The 19,582-nt window shown below is 47.2% G+C and overlaps 2 protein-coding genes across 2 annotated transcripts in view; one reads left to right on the top strand and one right to left on the bottom strand.

The window, feature by feature from the left end:
• Positions 1–19,582, bottom strand: part of LOC139266002 (mediator of RNA polymerase II transcription subunit 12-like protein) — a 799,024-nt gene that overhangs the window by 410,521 nt on the left and 368,921 nt on the right. The gene's annotated exons all lie outside the window — the stretch shown is intronic.
• LOC139265507 (P2Y purinoceptor 14-like) lies at positions 11,088–12,095 on the top strand. Its single transcript, XM_070882523.1, has one exon. It carries the CDS (start codon positions 11,088–11,090, stop codon positions 12,093–12,095), a length of 1,008 nt encoding a protein of 335 aa, XP_070738624.1.

Here is a 19,582-nt window from a genome sequence, read left to right as displayed (position 1 = left end):
TCACTAGGCTGATTCCGGAGATGAGGGGGTTACCTTGTGATGATAGATTGAGTAGACTGGGTCTTTACTCGTTGGAGTTCAGAAGGATGAGGGGTGATCTTTTAGAAACATTTCAAATAATGAAAGGGATAGACAAGATAGAGGCGGAGAGGTTGTTTCCACTGGTCGGGGAGACTAGAACTAGGACGCACAGCCTCAAAATACGGGGGAGCCAATTTAAAACCGAGTTGAGAAGGAATTTCTTCTCCCAGAGGGTTGTGAATCTGTGGAATTCTCTGCCCAAGGAAGCAGTTGAGGCTAGCTCATTGAATGTATTCAAATCACAGATAGATAGATTTTTAACCAATAAGGGAATTAAGGGTTACGGGGAGCGGGCGGGTAAGTGGAGCTGAGTCCACGGCCAGATCAGCCATGATCTTGTTGAATGGCGGAGCAGGCTCGAGCGGCTGGATGGCCTACTCCTGTTCCTAATTCTTATGTTCTTAAGACGCACTTCGCCTTTTTCAGTCGCAAACCTACCCGGTCCAGTCGCGTAGCGCCTCCTCCAGGTCGCGGAGGTGTTCTTCAGTCTCACAACCCATGATGAGGATGTCGTCTTGAAAAACCACCATCCTTGGAATCGACTTGAGGAGGCTTTCCATATTTAGTTGAAAGATCGCGGCGGCCGAGCGAATCCCAAACGGACATCTGTTGTGCTCAAACAATCCCTTGTGTGTCGTGATGGTGGTCAGCTTCTTCAACTCACTCGCCAGCTCCTGGGTCATGTAAGCTGAGGTCAGGTCCAATTTTGAAAAAAGTTTGTCACCAGATAGCGTCGCATAGAGGTCCTCCGCTCTCGGTAGCGGGTACTGGTCTTGGAGTGAGACCCGATTGATGGTGGCCTTGTAACCACCACATATCCTGACCGACCCATCCGCCTTGAGCACTGGCACAATCGGGCTCGCCCAGTCACTGAATTCGACTGGCGAAGTGATGCCTTCCATCAGCAGGCGGTCCAATTCGCCTTCTATCTTTTCCCACATCACGTACGGCACCCCTCTGGCCTTGTGGTGTACTGGCCTGGCGTCCGGGTTTGTGTGAATTACTACCTTGGTCCCCATGAAAGTGCCAATGCCGGTTGAAATAGTGAGTCAAATTTGTCCAGGACCTGTGAGCATGATACTCGCTCCACAGAAGAAATTGCATTGACATCGCCCCATTTCCAGTTCATGACAGCCAGCCAGCTCCTCCCCAGCAGTGCGGGACCATCCCCCGGGACAATCCAGAGTGGCACCCTGTTCTCCGAACCTTTGTGGGTCACGACTACCGTGGCGCTGCCTAGCACCGGAATGATCTCCTTTGTATATGCAGCTGTGTGTCAATTGGCAATAATTTTGGCCTCCTGGCCTTGGACGCCCACAACTTGTCGAACTGTTTGATACTCATCAGGGACTGGCTGGCCCCCGTGTCTAGCTCCATTAATACTGGGATGCCACTGAGAAGCACTTTCATCATTATCGGTGGCGTCCTGGTGTATGAACTGTATATGTGCTCTACATGAACTCGCTGAACTCAGCTTCCAGTGATTTCCCCCAGTGTCCATTTGGCCTCGTAGGGCTTACATTGTCCCCGTCCTCCTCGTGCTGATGTTGCAGTTTCTGCAGGTATATTGCTGATACCTGCAAGCTCTGGCTGTGTGGTTGCCTCCACACCTCCAACATGAGCCGTTGTTGGAAACAAAAGGTCCATTACCAGTTGATCATCTCTGACTGTCTCTGTAACTGTCCTTAAGCGCACCATTAACAGGTGTTGATGGCCCCATTACTGGCCGCATTGTCCCTTGCGACGGCATGAATCGCCGTTCAGCTAGCCATTGTCTCTATTGAATTCCCCCTTTGGGTTCAACTACATGCTCGGGCATGTCCGATTGTCCCTGTCTGCCTGGAGAACTGTGTGCCATGTTAACAATGTTGACTCCCTGTCCATTTGCTGCATTTAAACCAAGATTTTTGTCAAACATCATTCTGGTCTCTTCCTCCCCTGATATAAATATCTGGGCCATCAAAGTCGCCGTTTCCAGGGTCAAGTCTTTGGTCTCAATCAGTTTCCTGAAAACCCCAGCGTGCCCGATGCCTTCAATAAAAAAGTTTTGCAGCATCTCCGCTCTGCATGCATCTGGGAACTTACATCGGCTCGCCTGGCGCCGGAGGTCTGCCACGAAGTCTGGAACGCTTTGCCCTTGTCGCCGCCGGTGGGTGTAAAACCGGTGTCTCGCCATGTGCTTGCTGCTCGCCGGTTTAAAGTGTTCCCCGATCAACTTACTGAGCTCTTCAAAAGTCTTGTCCACCGGCTTCTCCGGCGCTAGAAGGTCCTTCATAGGGAGTACGTCCTGGATCCACAAACCATCAGGAGCTGAGCCTGCGTTTGTCGACCGAATCCTGTCCCAGCCATTCCTGAGTGACAAAACTTTGCTGTCGTCTCTCAATAAAATCGTCCCAATCATCACCAACACAGTACCTCTCTTCTGTGCTGCTCGTGGCCATGCTCGCGTGGTTTAAAATCCCAGTTTCTCGTCACCAATAATATGTCCTTACTATACAGTATAAATGCACACGAGGCCCATACTTGAGAGAAGGTCACTCTGTGACCAGTAACCTTTATTAGCCAGCACTGAAGAGATGAAGGTGGGTGGAGCTTCCCCTTTTATACCTGAAAGTCCAGGTTAGGAGTGTCTCCCACAAGTTCACCACCTAGTGGTCAATGTTCTCACAGTGTACAACTTAGGTCAGTTTATACATGGGTTACAATGACAGTTAAATACATGACATATTCAATGTCCCAGATTCCACAGCCCTCTGAGGCAGCAAATTCCACAGATTCACAACCCTCAGAGAAGAAATTCCTCCTCATCTCAGTTTTAAATGGGTGGTCCCTTATTCTAAGATTACGCCCTCTAGTTCTAGTCTCCCCCATCAGTGGAAACATCCTCTCTGCATCCACCTTGTCAAGCCCCCTCATAATCTTATACATCTCGATAAGATCACCTCCCATTCTTCTGAATTCCAATGAGTAGAGGCCCAACCTACTCAACCTTTCCTCATAAGTCAACCCCTCATCTCCGGAATCGACCTTGTGAACCTTCTCTGAACTGCCTCCAAAGAAAGTATATCCTTTCTTAAATTTGAAAACCAAACCTGTCTGCAGTATTCCAGGTGTGGCCTCACCAATACTCTGTATAAGTGTAGCAAGAACTTCACTGCTTTTATACTACATCCGCTTTGCAATAAAGGCCAACATTCCATTGGTCTTCCTGATCACCTGCTGTACCTGCATACTAACCTTTTGTGTTTCATGCACAAGTAACCCCAGGTCCCGCTGTAATGCAGCACTTTGCAATCTTTCTCCATTTAAATAACTTGGTTTTCGATTTTTTTTCTGCCTAAGTGCTTAACCTCACACTTTCCAACATTATATTCCATCTGCCAAATTTTTGCCCACTCACTTAGCCTATGCCCTTTTGCAGATTTTTTGTGTCCTTCTCACAAATTGCTTTTCCTCCCATCTTTGTCTCGACAGCAAACTTGGCTACGTTACACTCAGTCCCTTCATCCAAGTCATTAATATTGATTGTAAATAGTTGGAGTCCCAGCACTTATCCCTGTGGCACCCCACTAGTTACTGATTGCCGAGAATGAACCATTTATCCCGACTCTCTGTTCTCTGTTAGTTGGCCAATCCTCTATCCATGCTAATATATTACCCCCAAACCCATGAACTTTTATCTTGTGCAGTAACCTTTTATGTGGCACCTTGTCAAATGCCTTCTGGAAGTCCAAATACACCACATCCACTGGTTCCCCTTTATCCACCCTGTTCGTTACATCCTCAAAGAACTCCAGCAAATTTGTCAACCATGACTTCCCCTTCATAAATCCATGCCAACTCTGCCTGACTGAATTTTGCTTTTCATCTAGCCCTATCAGCATAATTTCTATTCCTTTCTCTTTCATGTGTTTATCTAGCTTTCCCTTAACTGTATCTATGCTACTCGCCTCAACTATTCCCTGTGGTAGCGAGTTCCACACTCTAAATTACAATTTGTAATTTACAATTGTAAACTCAGTTATGTATTACAGCCTTTATTACCATTACATGTTCCTCCACTTGTGACATCATCATCATCATAGACAGTCCCTCGGAATCGAGGAAGACTTGCTCCCACTCTTAACATGAGTTCTTAGGTGGCTGTACAGTCCAATATGAGAACCACAGTCTCTGTCACAGGTGGGACAGATAGTCGTTGAGGGAAGGGGTGGGCAGGGAGCCTGGTTTGCCGCATGCTCTTTCCGCTGCCTTGATTTCTGCATGCTCTCGGCGACGATATTGGAGGAGTTCAGCGCCCTCCCGGATGCACTTCCTCCACTTAGGCCAACACTGTTCCTCTCAAACGGGAGTGAATGAGGCCCTGGGCAACAGTGTGACAGGAGGTGAAGGGACAAATGTAGACGTGGAGACGATGTTTCCACTTGTGGGGCGTCCAAAAGATGGTCACCAAAAAGGAATTCAAGAGAGGCTTCTTTACCCAGGGCGTGGTTAGAATGTGGAACTCAACAACAACAAATTGTATTTATAGTGCATCTTTAATGTAGTAAAAGGCGCTTCACAGGAGTATTGTAAGACAAAAAGTTTGACACCTGGCCACATAAGGAGAAATTAGGCTCCCACCACTGACTCTCCCACTATGCACACTACACGGTGCACACCCGAGCCATCAGATTCTGCTTCGGCCCAGAGCTGGTCCAGGGCGCCATCACACATCGTGCACTGCCTGCCCGCCTAACACAGCAGCCCTCAAGCAGCCTTGCTGTAGGCACCGAGACCTCATTGAGGAGGACTAGCAGGCATGAGATGGGGATGAAGGGAGGGGGGAGAGAATCTAGTGGCAAGTCCCATTAAGGGGTCGCACAACCATGTGTAAATGGCAGTCCCATATAATGAGTGCATCTGCACAGTTATTTTGTAATAATACACTTGTACCTGAATAACTGTTTATTGTATAGTTTGCTTTTACTGTTTTATTGCATATTTTGGAATTGCTGGTTAATTGCATCGTGCGTTTGTTTGGGGGGGTTGTTGGTTACATTTGTTCATAAAATTCCACTTTGAGCCTTTACCGTTGGTGTTATCTTGTGTATCATTGCGAAGCTCAGCGTAGATGTGCCTTTTTGATGGCACATAGCTTGGCCAGCAATAGATGCATCCCTCAGCTTCCTTGACTCAACCAAACTGGTCCATTATGAGCTGGCAACGTGCGGCTGTTGCTCCGGCAACAACTCCACGCTGCGTACCCTGTGGACGGGGTGGCTATCCAATGGGGGCCTCGTCAGGATCCTCCTCGACATCCTCCTCCTCCTGAGGTGGGCCTGCAATCCCCACTGGCAATGCCTGGCCCCTCATGATGGGCAAGTTTTGCAACATGCAGCACACCACAATGAATTCGGAGACCTGATGAAGAGAGTATTGAAGGCTGCCTCCAGAGCGGTCCAGGCATCGGAAGCGCTGTTTCAGCACCCCAATCGTCTGTTCGATGATGTCGCGGGTGGCTGCATGGCTCTCATTATAGCGCTGCTCGGCTTCTGAGGTGGGGTTGCGGAGCGGGGTCATGAGCCAGGTCATCGTATACTTTGATCGTATACTTTATCCCTAATCAGCAAGGCATATCCTTCCCTTTGGCGCTGAAACATTCGTGAGATACTGCTCTCACGCAAGATGAAAGCATCATGTGCGCTCCCTGGATAGCGGGCATTGACTGCGAGGATATGCTGTGTGCGGTCACACACCAGCTGGACATTTAAAAAGTGGTATGCCTTTCGGTTTCTGAATACCTCTGCATAGTGGAATGGTGCTCGCAAGGCCACGTATGTGCAGTCAATGGCTCCTTGAACCCTCGGGAAGCCCGCAATCCTACCAAACCCACATGCCCGCTCATTCTGGCTCTCCCTGCTCATTAGGAACTTTATGAAGTCCATTCTGTGAGCATACAGAGCCTTTGTGACGTGGTGAATGCAGTAATGTGTAGCGCACTGAGAGACACTGCATATGTCCCATGCTGCTGCCTGGAAGGAGCCAGAGGCATAGATGGCCAGTGCCACAGTCATCTTCACTGCGATGGGCAGCGCAGTCGTGTTGGTGCTGGTAGGCTGTAGGTCTGCCTGTTGGAGATGACATATCTCTGTCAGCACTTCCTTCTCACACACTGCTCCTCAGAGAGCTGGAGGTCTGAGAGTTGGTGCCTGTATTCCCAATGGGGGCGTTGTCCTTCGCCCCTAATGTCTTTGGTCTCTTCTAACCCATGGCCCGACATGACCAAGAGCCCTTCTTCTATCCTGATGCCACCTGGCAATGGCAAACTAGTAATGCCCCCATTAAATTCTCTCATTGACATTGCAAGGACACTGTAATGGCAGATAACAGTGCCGTTTGCAAGTCTGAGATTCACGCAGTGTCCTGTGCCCAACCGTTGCAGTCAATGTGAGCTACGATGTAGGATCTTCATCCCTCCATTTAAATATGCTGCCATTGCACCCTGGGAACGTTTCCTGGGTAGGGCGTTTAATGAGACATTCGGGCCGAATTTTTCATCCGGGGCGCGAGCGCAGAATTGCACGACGATTGACGTCATGATCTCGCTGAAACTAGAGAGTGGGGTGGTAAGTTTTGGTCCCGCCGTAAACCATGAGCCGAATTTGCCGGCCGGGCGGTAAAAGCTGGACACCCGGCGTTACGCCTAGAAAAACCTTTTACCGCCTCACCAGGGCGCTACCAGAGGTGCAAACGAGCCGACAATCCAGCTCCATTGTGTTCGGAACCTGTGTTTCGGTGCACCTTCGAAAGATTTTGGATATTACAGCTGAGTCTGACCTTCTGTGGCAGTCTAAAGCCAAAGGAATAGGGACAAGTCAGAGACGCCACTGTAGCAAGCGGCGTTTCAAGGTTCAGTTTAATAGAGGCTGAGTGCAGGAGAAGTGGCTTTGCTGTTTCCGATACAATGAGGGCAGTGAGGTTCTAATTACAATAAACCCACTGTTTTATCTGTTTACTGTTGAAGACATCTGATTCGTATTTTATAGCCAAAGTCATGATCGAATGGAATATTTATTCTTCTTGCATCTGCTGAAGGCATGAATATCCTGTGAGGTCGGTGGTATGTCCAACTAGAATACAATGATGAGGACTCTTTGTCTGACCCTTGGGCGCACTACAGTTACTTAGAAATTGGTTAAGATATACTTCCATGACCAAGGAAATGGTCTGTGGCACTGAACCCACAGAAAATATCGGCCGTGTAAAAAAAAACATTAAGTTAACGAGTTCAACAAATTATTCACTGCAGTCTACTAACCACATCAAAAAATGATTGCGTCAGTGACTGCAGTTCAATAGAAAGACAATCGGCCCGGTTCTACAGTGGCTGGCCCATCTGCTTCACTAGGTTACCATCCAGGCTGCAAAGTTAAGTATTACCACTATTATAAAAGTTCCACTGGAAATTCCACGCTTGAAACATTGCATTCTCCTCTTAGTCCAAAGAAAGGATTGCCAAAAGGCCCCAAGTACAACTGGGAGACACTAACACACCGCTGCCAATCTTAGATGGCTAATCCACCAGTGTGTTGAACAGTATTCATTTGCTGTGGCGGGGCCTTTAATGGTGACTGCCGTTAGTTAAGATTTGCCCTTCGCACGTTTAGGATTTTACATTTTTTTTGCTGAAAGAGCGAGCTGATAACATCGCAGCAAGGGAAACCGGACATCAGGGACTTGAGTAAGCAGGAAAAGTGACTGTGTAACCCCGTAACCAATCAGATTGAAGAACTGTGAAATCAACAGCGCAGAGACTGAGAAGGAAGTGTAAATTAGATTGGATTAAGAGAGAGAGAGGGAGATAAGAGACAGAGAGGAAATGTTTTTTTACAAGTGTTAAATTTGAGAGTTTTGTAATCTAAAACAACAATACCTGAAGGAATGAGATTCCACAATCATAACAGTTAATTTTCAGTGCCAGAGAGGTTGACTGCCAGTATTTATCACTTATATCATCGTTAAAGGAGTACTTAGACTGGAATGGACCAAAACTTAACTTCCTGCAGCGAGTTCAGTTCATATCTACCGTGCAAATTAGAACATAAGCAATAGGAACAGGAGAAGGCCATTTGGCCCCTTGAGCCTGCTCCACCATTCAAAAGATCATGGCTGATCTGATTTTGGCCTCAAGTCTACTTTCCTGCCTGCTTCACATAACCCTTGACTCTCTTATCTTTCAAAAATCTGTCTATCTCCGCCATAAACATATTCAATTAAATACAGCAACTTCACGCCGTTCAGTGGATTTCAATGGTGAGGCAGACGGCTAGATACTGCTTTTGTGGAGTTTACGGAGGAACGGCACAACTCAGACAGCAACTTTTGGATAATTGAGTTTAACTAGGCAGGAAAGTGGAGTTGAGGCCAAAATCAGATCAGCCATGATCTTATCGAATGGCGGAGCAGACTCGAGGGGCCGATTGGCCTATTGCTCCTATTGCTTATGTTCTAATTTGCACGATATTACTGTACCTTTGCTGCTTAAATAACGGCGCACGCCATTAGCCTCACCGTTAATTGGACAGGGAGATCTGGGCCATTGCTTACACAACAAACTAAATACTTCCTCAAAAAATATTACAGCTGAAAAAGCATTCCTGACAACAACCAAGCGTGTGAGCAGTGACGAATGTTATCTGCTTGTTGATCTTCACAACTGCGCTGCACACCAGCAGGAATTAACCGCAACACCTTCTGATGAAGGGCTGGGACCTGATCCTTCTATTGAAGCTCGAGCAGTTTTAGGCTGACTGACACAAGCTGCACTTGTACGCTGACAAGCAATAAGAGTTTGTGGAAAGGATCATCTGGAAAGTTTTGTGGAAAGGACCAAGATCTGAAGGCAATCCGAGTAAGTGCTCATTTTCCAATTAGTTTTTTTAATAAGACGATGTTCATTGGTACCATTGCAATAGTACAACGCCAAAGGTTACAAAGAGAAAGTAAAAACACAATGAGGCAAGTTTTCGACTTGCCCGGTTGTGTAAAACAAATCAAATGGAGTGGTTTCTATAAAGGGTAGTGCCAAGCTTAGTGCCTAGGAAGCAAGTTCAGAATTTACCCTAGAACGTTAGAAATATGGAGTGGGTCAGTCAGCATCTGAAAGAGAAAGACAAGCTAACATTTGTGGTAGACTCATTCTATCAGAATATCTGACAGTCGTTCAAAGATTGCAAAGTTTGGATGTTGAAAGATTGCAAAACTTGGATTAAACAAGAAAGCAGTTCTATAGCTTTCAGCTCATAGAAAGTCATGTGTTTGTGTGGTTGAAAAACATACTTTATAAAAAAGACTTGGTGACATCATTTAGGATGTGCACACACAACAAACCCAAATTTCAAAATCTGATACTGGAACTATAAGTTCGTTGAAGCGAGAGAAAAAGTAAGAGTTGTAAGTTCAGATAGACAGACCCAAAGAATGGGAGAGTTTGAATGTGAGAGAAGATAGATCTGTGGGTTTTTGACTTTTAGTTGTGATTTTGATGCTTGAAATATGGATGCACTGTTCAGACAGATTTGACCTTAATAGCATTAACAAGGATTTTGGGCTCTCCTGAGAAGGGAGTGGGTAGCGGAGACACACATGCCAGGAGAGCAAAGGTCAATCTCAAGCCTGTTCAGAGTGACTGGATCTCAGCTGATGCTTCAAATGACGTTAGGACCTCTGGGCTGGGGTGGGGGATATGAGGGAGAGAGAGATGGGAGACTGAAGAGGTTCCTGCTTCTGAGAATTGGGCGAGGTGCCAGACAACATCCCGCTGGAATCAAAAGAGGATACAGACAGGGGAGAAAAACTGGCAGAAAAAGTAGCGGGAAAAATAAAAGGCTGTTGGATGCACCAATAATAAAAGCAGAAAATGCTGGAAATACTCAGCGGGTCAGACAGCATCTGTGGAGAGAGAAACAGAGCCAACGTCTCGGGTCAATGACCGTCATCCAGTTCTGACGAAAGGTCATCGACCTGAAACTTTAACTCTGTTTCTCTCTCCACAGATGCTACCTGACCCGCTGAATGTTTCTAGAATTTTCTGCTTTTATTTCAGATTTCCAGCATCCACCGTATTCTGCTTCTGTATCTGTGGTGCAGGAATGCAGGCACCATAAGGTGGTGAAACACAGAGTTTAAAGGGCTGGATTTTCCAGTGTTGTCTCCCTCTGTTTTCGCCCTGGAGGCATGGCAATGGCGGCGGTGAGCTCTTCCAGGCGGGCGGCCAGTTTCCAGCGCCCTGCGCGGGGGGTTTCTGGGGCCGGATTCGGCGGGGGTGTGGAGCATTACCGCCCGGGAGAGGCGAGCCAATGTGCAAAGCCCGTGGTTGTGACACTGACTCGATTTTTGGCTCCCGCCCGACCCATAGCACTGCGTAGCGCCCCCTGCTGGGACCGTCTGTGAAAGTGGGCGGTCCGAGCTGTAACGGCCACAGAGAGGTAAACTAATGTCCACCTCAGGTAAGTGTGATTGTTTTTTTTTTTTTGCGGCTTATGTTGTGGTGACACGAGGTATTTATTGGGAATGTTTTTGGTGTTTTTTTTTCTCCTCAGTCCTCTCTCGGAGCGCTCCCAGGCCGGTTGTTTAGCTCGGGATTTTCAGCCGGCCTAGCGCCCCGAGAGAGGTATGCAACACCTCCCTTCGCGCTCTGTCCCACACTCAGGGCCCAGCTTGGCCAATTTGATTGACTGAGGTGCAAACTGTTGCCGGGCGCAAACTTTACCACCCCAAAATGAGCAAAGCTGAAAATCCTTAGTTGGGGAAGACAGATAACTGCCCACAGATATGATTCGAGACTAAGTCACAATGATGGCAAGTTTTGGACCCATATGTCCAATATCACCTTTTTGCTCGGAGGCATGCCACACTTGCCACATGTCATGTCACAAATCACTCAGATACCCTATCCCAAAATGTTATTTTCTGAATGAAATCTATTCAGTTTTTTTCCCCCTCTCTCAGAGACGAACACAGAAATGAATACGAGCACAGATTCTCCCAACACCACCAGCTGCAGCGACTTGCGCAACCCCTCAGTGACAAAGGTGGTCCTTCCTTTCTTGTACTTGGTTGTTTGCATTGGAGGGTTACTGCTGAACACCCTGGCCGCCTGGATCTTCTGTCAAATTCCGAATCGATCCAGCTTCCTGATTTACCTCAAGAACATCGTCATCGCCGATCTGATGATGGTCGCTACGCTTCCTTTTAAAATCCTCTCCGACTCACGCCTGGGGCCCTGGCAGCTGCAAGCATTTGTGTGTCGCTACTCTGGCGTAATCTTCTACAACAGCCTGTACCTCAGCATAATATTCCTCGGCCTCATTGGCTTCGACCGCTACCTGAAAATCGTGCAGCCCAGGAAATGCCTGACGGTCCAAAAGGTCACATTTGCCAGGGTCGTCAGTGCGGGTTGCTGGGTCTTCATGAGCGGCTTTGTGCTGCCCAACATCATTCTGACAAACAAGGTCCCGACAGAGAAAAACGCGGCACGCTGTCTGCAGCTGAAGAACGGGCTGGGCGTGACCTGGCACCATTTCATAGTTTGGAAATGCAAAGTGATTTTCTGGATCACTTTTGTGCTCCTCATCGGGTGTTATTCAGCCATCTTAAAAAAAATATATTGGTCCGACCGGAAATTCCAAAAGGACTCCAGCAACGTGAAAAAGAAAGCAAATCGCAACACGTTCAGCATCATGGCCGTTTTCATCATCTGCTTTGTGCCGTATCAATGTATCAGAATCCCATACGATAACAGCCGATCCAATAAGCGTGACTGTACAACGTACAACGCACTGCATTATGCAAAGGAGGCCACACAGCTACTGTGTGCTTTCAATGTTTGCCTCGATCCAATCATCTACTTCCTGCTGTGCAAATCATTCACCAAGCTGCTGTTTAAAAAGATGCACATAGAAAGAAGCCTCAGTACAGAACTGTCTGAAGTACGAATCAAGAGATTGTCACCAAATAACATATCCAACTGATCAGCCAGCTCCAATGAAGCACTGGTCCTCAAGTTGGTGTTGATATAAAAATCTCCCTCAGATAAATCAGTCGCTTCTCCTATAAATGTTAAACCGGCTATTTACTGCACTGTACCATAAGAAAGAAAGACTTGCATTTATATAGCACTTTTCACAACCACCGGACGTCTCGCTGCGCTTTACAGCAATTGAAGTACTTTGAGTGTAGTCACTGTTGTAATGTGGGAAACGCAGCAGCCAATTTGCGCACAGCAAGATCCCACAAACAGCAATGTGATGATGACCAGATAAACTGTTTTTGTTATGTTGATTGAGGGATAAATATTGGTCAAGACACCGGGATAACTTCCCTGCTCTTCTGCAAAATAGTGCTATGGGATCTTTTACGTCCACCCGAGAGGACAGACGGGGCCTCGGTTTAAGGTCTCATCTGAAAGATGGCACCTGCGACAGTGCAGCACTCCCTCAGCACTGCACTGGAGTGTCAGCCTAGATTTATGTGCTCAAGTCCCTGGAGTGAGATTTGAACCCACAACCTCAGAGGGTGCTACCCACTGAGCCACAGCTGACACGGAGTCCTCACAACCACCACCATAACATTCACAACTGGGATTGAAGCAGGTGGCTTTCTGACATGAATGTGTTGCGTATCTCTGATAGTTTCTATCTGCCCACCAGAAGGGCCAATTTTCCTTTCTTTTAAAAAGTGTTTTAGTAATAGTTAATTGTTTACTTTCAACGCCTGAATGTGTTTTTTTCATTCCCTCCCATTTTTATTTCTTAGAAGTGAATGAGGATATAAGTAATCTGGTCACAAACTAACAAGAAATGCATATCCTTTAAATGGGCTGCAGTACCACCTCCTGGCTGCCAGCAATTGCTTCACCCGCAGGCCTTCTATATTGTAAGCAGACAGTTAATCTATTAGGTGTCAGCTATGGCTCAGAGGTAGCACTCGGGCCTGAGTCAGAAGGTTGGGCGTGTCAAGTCCCACTCCAGAGGCTTGAGCACAAAAATCTAGGCTGACTCTTCAGTGCATTACTGCAGGAGTGCTGTACTGTTGGAGGTGCCGTCTTTCACTGCAGATATTAAACTGAGATGCACACGAGAGATCCCATGACACATTTTGAAGGAGAGCAGGGGAGTTCACCCCGGTGTCGTGACCAGTATTTATCCTTCATCCAACATCACTTAAAACAGATTTATCTGGCCATTGATTACATTGCTGATTGTGGGACCTTGCTCTGTGCAAATTGGTTGCCACGTTATAACATTGACTACAATTCAAAAGTACTTTTTCTTGGCTTTGGAAAATCATGTGGTTGTGAAAGATGCTACATAATTGCAAGTTCTTTCATTCTTCGTTCAGTATTTCCCACTCTGCACCCCTTGCCATGTCCGACCTTCAGGCAGAGCAATGGCAAGGAAATCCAGAAAGTAGAAATTTCACCAACCAACCAATCAATGATTGGCGAAATTCAAGCAGAATGAGTGGGAAAATATTACATGCTAATCTCAGCTCCAATAAATGCAATTGAGGAAAAACCGTGAAAGAAAATATTCCTCAAATGGTCAAGTCCTTAACAGAGCAACCCAGGGGTCCAGGTGCACAGACCGTGGAGGGGACACACGTTCTCCATAGGAACACATTCTCCATAGGAACACGTTCCACTTAGCCAAGCATCAAGGTAGAGCTAAGGTATAGATGGTTTTTTACGACAATCTGGTAGTTTCATGGTCACCATGACTGACACTAGTTTTATATTCCAGATTTATTTAATTAACTGAATTTAAATTTTGCAGCTGCCACAGTGGCATTTGAATTCATTATCTCTGGATCATTAGGCCAGGACTCTGGATTACTGGTCCTGTAACATAACCACTGTGCTACCGTCCCCATGAACAAGTTAGCTTCCGTTGAAGGGCTAATGGTATGGTGGGCTGTCATTTTTATGAATCGAGAATAAATGACAATGGTGCCAGGGTAAGTGAGCTTGAGCAGGAAACAGCCATGGGACGACATGTTATAACCATTCAATTCTCAATCCAACGTTCAATATAGAATATCAACAAATTAACATAAGCATTGCAAAAATGGGTGTGTGTGTAAAGTCCTTACTCAAGAGCATGAAACCACACGAGGCACATTCCAGGGACAAGGCTACTCTGTGACAGGACTCCAGAAGTGATGACCCTGCGTGGGACCTCCCTTTTTATACCTGTGTGATCAAGTAAGGAGTGTCTCCCACAAGTTCATCCCCTGTGGTCAAGGTGTGCATCTAAGTTGAGTGTATACAGTAATGCAGTGGTGTTACATTGTAGTTGCAAACATGACAGTATGCAAAGCTTTTTCTGCGCATTTTATAACGGACCAGGGCCGGTTTGCAGGAACAGGCAGTTAGTTACCTGTTGCTGCAAAAAGATAGGCATTAATTCGCACTGCCTCTCATTACTCTCAATTCACAACACCAGGAGTAGGCCATAAGGCCCCTTGAGCCTGGTTAACTATTCAATAAGATCATGGCTGATCTGATCTTGGCCTCAACACCACTTCCCCGCTCACTCCCTTATCATTCAAAAATATGTGCATCTCCACCTTATATATATATATTCAATGACCCAGCCTCCGCAGCTCTCTGGGGTAGAGAATTCCAAAGATTCATGACCCATTGAGAGAAGAAATTCCTCCTCAGTTCCATTTTGAATGGGCAGCCCCTTATTCTGAAACTATGCCCCCTCGTTATAGATTCCCCCATGAGGGGAAATGTCCTCTCTGCGTCTACCCTGTCAAGCCCCCCTCAGAATCTTACATGTTTCAATAAGATCACCTCTCATTCTTCTAAACTCCATTGAGTATAGGTCCAACCTGCTCAACCTTTCTTCATAAGATAACCCCTTCATCTCAGGAATCAACCTCGTGAACCTTCTCTGAACTGCCTCCAATCCAAGTATATCCCTCCTTAAATATAGAGACCAAAACTGTACGCAGTACTGCAGGTGTGGTCTCACCAATGCAGTTATAGCAAGACTTCCTACTTTTATACTCCATCCCCCTTACAATAAAGGCCAACATTCCATTTGCCTTCCTAATTATGTGCTGTACCCGAATGTTAACTTTTTGTATTTCATGTACAAGGACCCCCAGATCTCTCTGTACTGCAGCACTTTCTAATCTCTCTTTATTTAAATAATAATTTGCTTTTTTATTCTTCCTACCAAAGTGGATAACCTCACGTTTTCTCACATTGTACTCCATCTGCCAAATGTTTGGCCACTCACTTAGCCTATCTATATCCTTTTGCAGATTATGTGTGTCCTCTTCACAACTTGCTTTCCCACCCATCTTTGTAATCATCAGCAAATTTGGCTACATTACACTCGGTCCTTTCATCCAAGTCATTAATATAGATTGTAAATATTTGAGGATCCAGCACTGATCCCTGTGGCACCCCACTAGGTAAGAGTTTGCCAACCTGAAAATGACCCACGCATGAGCAGTAATGGCCCTGATGTGAGTTCTCCCACAAGTTGATCAAGACTCGTCAAGTCTCACACATGAAGGGTCACTTGGGCCAAGTAACCAATGGCTGCTGAAGCCCTTGGAGCAAACCTTCAGGCTTTGTTCAAAGTGTTCTAAGCTCTTTCTTTTGTTTCTGTAATATTATTACTCCTGTTCTGTAATTGTAAAAGAGAGGCAGATTGTATATAAATAAATCATATTATTATGTGATGAGAAGTGTCGTATCTGATCGTCAGAGCTTGGCATCCATCCCAACCCCCTGTGAACTCCCATTCCCGGAACGATGATCCCCATTCAACTGACAGCTGTCACCTCTAGTCATTGCTGAGAAATCATAAGGTAAGGCAATAAAAGATGGCTGTTCCAAGCCAGCTGTACCCTCTGCGTAATGACTACCTGATCTTCGGCTCACACACATTAAATTCCCCAGCTCACCATTTCTGCTGGGTATTTACCAGCTCTACGACATCAAATGTTAATTATATTGAGGTGGTGTATATTAATTGGGGACTCTCTTGTGTTCATATATATGAGGGCAGGCTCAGGAAGGAAAGAAAGCTTATCTTTGTGGGTGCACGGTATATACTGTGTGTCTCTGTAAATAACGACTTGTAAGCGACTGAAGACTAGGCTCTAGCATTCTATCCTTCACCACCTAGCTATCCGACTCTGCCAAAAACAACTTGTATTTATATAGCGCCTTTAACATACTAAAACGTCCCAAGGCTTTTCACAGAAGTGTTATAAGACAAAACAAATGGATGTGACACCGAACCATTTAAGAAGAAATTACGGCAGATGAGGTAGGTTTTAAGGAGGAAGGAGAGGGGGGGGGGGGGGGAGGTGGAGAGGTTTAGGGAGGGAGTTCCAGAGCTTGGGGCTCAGGCAGCTGAAGGCACGGCCACCAATGGTTGAGCGATTATAATCAGGGATGCTCAAGAGGGCAGAATTTGAGGGGCGCAGACACCTCGGGGGAGGGGAGGTGTTGTGAGGCTGGAGGAGATTACAGAGATAGGGAGGGGCGAGGCCATGGAGGGAGTTGTAAACAAGGATGAGAATTTTGAAAACAAGGCGTTGCTTGACCGGAAGCCAATGTAAGTCAGCGAGCACAGGGGGTGATGGGTGAGCGGGACTTAGGACACGGGCTGCCGAGTTTTAGATGTCCTCAAGTTTACGTATGTAGAATGTGGGAGGCCAGCCAGGAATGCATTGGAGTAGTCAAGTCTAGAGGTAACAAAGGCACGGATGAGGGTTTCTGCAGCAAATGAGCTGAGGCAGAGGCGGAGACGGGCGATGTTACGGTGGTGGAAATAGGTGGTTTTAGTTATGTTGAGGATAAGTGGCCGGAAGCCAATTTCAGGGTCAAATATGCCGCCTAGGTTGTGAACAGTCTGGTTCAGCTCAGAGAGATGCTAGAGAGAGGGATGGAGTCGGTGACCAGGGAATGGAGTTGGTGACGGGGACCAAGGACACTGGCTTCAGTCTTCCCAATATTTAGATACCATCATAAACTTAAAATCTTCCTCTCATTTGGACTGTTGTTGGATGTTTTGTTCATGCATAACTTGCTAATCATCTTCACTGGCCCGGCATCAATGGAATGGAGAAACGGGCAGAGACGGAGGCATTCAGGTTGAACTTTTGCCAGAAGCAGATTCTCAAGCACTGTACACGTTCGAAATAATCTCCACATCCAACAGGCCACAAGGAAATGTGAACATTGAATTTTGATTTCAGCTGCGGCTCAGTGGGTAGCACCCTCGCCTCTGGATCAGAAGGTTGTGGGTTCAAGTCCCACTCCAGGGACCTGAGCACAAAATTCTAGGCAGACACTCCCAGTACAGTGCTGAGGGAGCGCTACACTGACGTGTTTCAGATGTGACATTAAACCGAGGTTCCGTCTGCTCTCTCAGGTGGATGTAAAAGATCCCATGGCACTATTTCGAAGAGGAGCAGGGGGGTTATCCCCGGTGTCCTGACCAATACTTATCCCTCAATCGACATCACTAAAACAGATTATCTGGTCATTATCACATTCCTGTTTGTGGGAGCTTGCTGTGCACAAATTGGCTGCCGCGTTTCCCACATTACAACAGTGACTGCATTCCAAAAGTACTTCATTGGCTGTAAAGTGCTTTGAGATATCCGGTGGTCATAAAAGGTGCTATATAAATCGAAGGTCTATATTTTCAGGATTTTAGCACTCCGTTTTTCGCTCTGGAGCGGTGGCAAAGGCTCTCTCCCCTCCACGCGGTGAGGTGTTCTGGTCGGGCAGTCAGCCTCCAGCGCCCTGCAGTGATCCTTGGGTCCGGTTTAATGGCGGCACGGAGCAGCGTCCGGTGTGAACGCTTCTGGTTGCGGCGCGAGTTTTGACTATTGCCCGACACGTGACCGGAAAGCGCGACTCGGGCCGACTGCCTGGGGAATCAGGGCGGTCCAACCATCCCATCGGTGAAGCGATAAGTAATGGGCTCCTGAGGTAAAGTGCGATTGTTTTTTCCTTTAATTTTTTTTGCGATCTGTGCTGTGGTGGCGTGGGCAATGCTTGTGTAGGCAGCTCTCGGAGCGATTCTGGCCCGGCTCTTGAGTTTCCCATCCTTACACCGAGAGAGGTGTACAACGCCTACTTTCGCACTGCGCCCCCTGATGCAGGGCCCAGCTGCACAAACTTAATTACTGAGGCGCAAACTATTCCCGGGCGTTGACTTTCCTGCCCAGTCATCATTATCGCCCCAAAAACATCAGAGCCAAAAATTTGGCCCCATGTCTTTCTTTTTAACATAAGGCAAGCAACAAAAAAGCAGAATAAACAAGCAAGACACGTGAAAAATATCAGCTTGAAACCTCTTCGTGACGCAACCCACAAACTCCTAACGACAAGAAAAAAAGACAATCTGTATTGACGAGTTGACTTTCAAAATCCACGGCAATAACCGCAGGGGCTCAAGGTCCAGCACAGCTCAAACTTCCTCTTTAGCTCCAGTGGCCTTGGCTCAGGGATTTCTGATCGTATATCAGTGCAAGTGGTCTGTGCAGACCTGCAAGTGTCAAGAACCGCACCGCTGTCCGGGTACAATAAGAGCCCAGCTCTCCCGCTGCCAGACACATAGGGCTGCTCCCGCAACTCTGGCCACACGCATTTGAAATTGTCACCACTCCGTTGTGGCCAGGTAGTCCCATGCATGGACACCTACACTCGTGATATATGGAGTCCCAGGACTTCCGCATTGCAGGGTTTGTTTTGCCGTGAATTATAGACTGAAAAATGAGCACCTGCCCTCTAACCTCTCGCAAAACATTTAGCCTGCAGACGGATAGGTGGGATCGTGGCGTACGGACAGAATGCAAATTATGTGAAAAATGACCTCTACGGGGATACCAAAGTAGTACAGTTTAGGAGATGGAGACCTTGCGGACATGGTATTGCACTAGCTGCCTGGCTTGTTGACATGTGCTGCAGTTGAGACAATACCACTACGCAGCGAATGTGTCGGGATTGCACTCTTGTATGTGCCACCAGCAGACACTTGACTGACAGATTCTCAAAGCAGGTACAGGTTGGATCTCTCTGGTCCAGAAATATCCGTGGTTTGGGATTAGTTAGGCCGGAGAGAGAGGAGGAGATTGGCTGGAGCGGCGGTCAGTCAGTGAGTGTGTGCGCGGGTGCTGAGGAAGCCGCCCACAAACTTCCAGCATGTGCACACACACACAGGAGCCCGCGCATGTGTGTGGTGTGGTGTGAGAGCGGGGTGTGTGTGCGTGTGGTGTGTGCGCGGGGTGTGTGCGTGCGCGCGGGGTGCGGTGTGCGTGCGTGCGTGTGCGCGTGCGGGGTGGGGTGGGGTGTGCGCGTGCGGGGTGGGGTGTGCGGGGTGGGGTGTGCGCGTGCGGGGTATGTGTGTGTGTGCGGGGTATGTGTGTGTGTGCGGGGTGTGGTGTGTGTGTGTAAAATTTCCACCCTTACTTCCCC

Source organism: Pristiophorus japonicus, chromosome 6 (genome assembly GCF_044704955.1).
Source record: "Pristiophorus japonicus isolate sPriJap1 chromosome 6, sPriJap1.hap1, whole genome shotgun sequence".
NCBI classification, from domain to species: Eukaryota; Metazoa; Chordata; class Chondrichthyes; family Pristiophoridae; genus Pristiophorus; species Pristiophorus japonicus.
The sequence above is the reverse complement of the archived record's forward strand: the minus strand, read 5'-3'. Positions and strand labels throughout refer to the sequence as shown.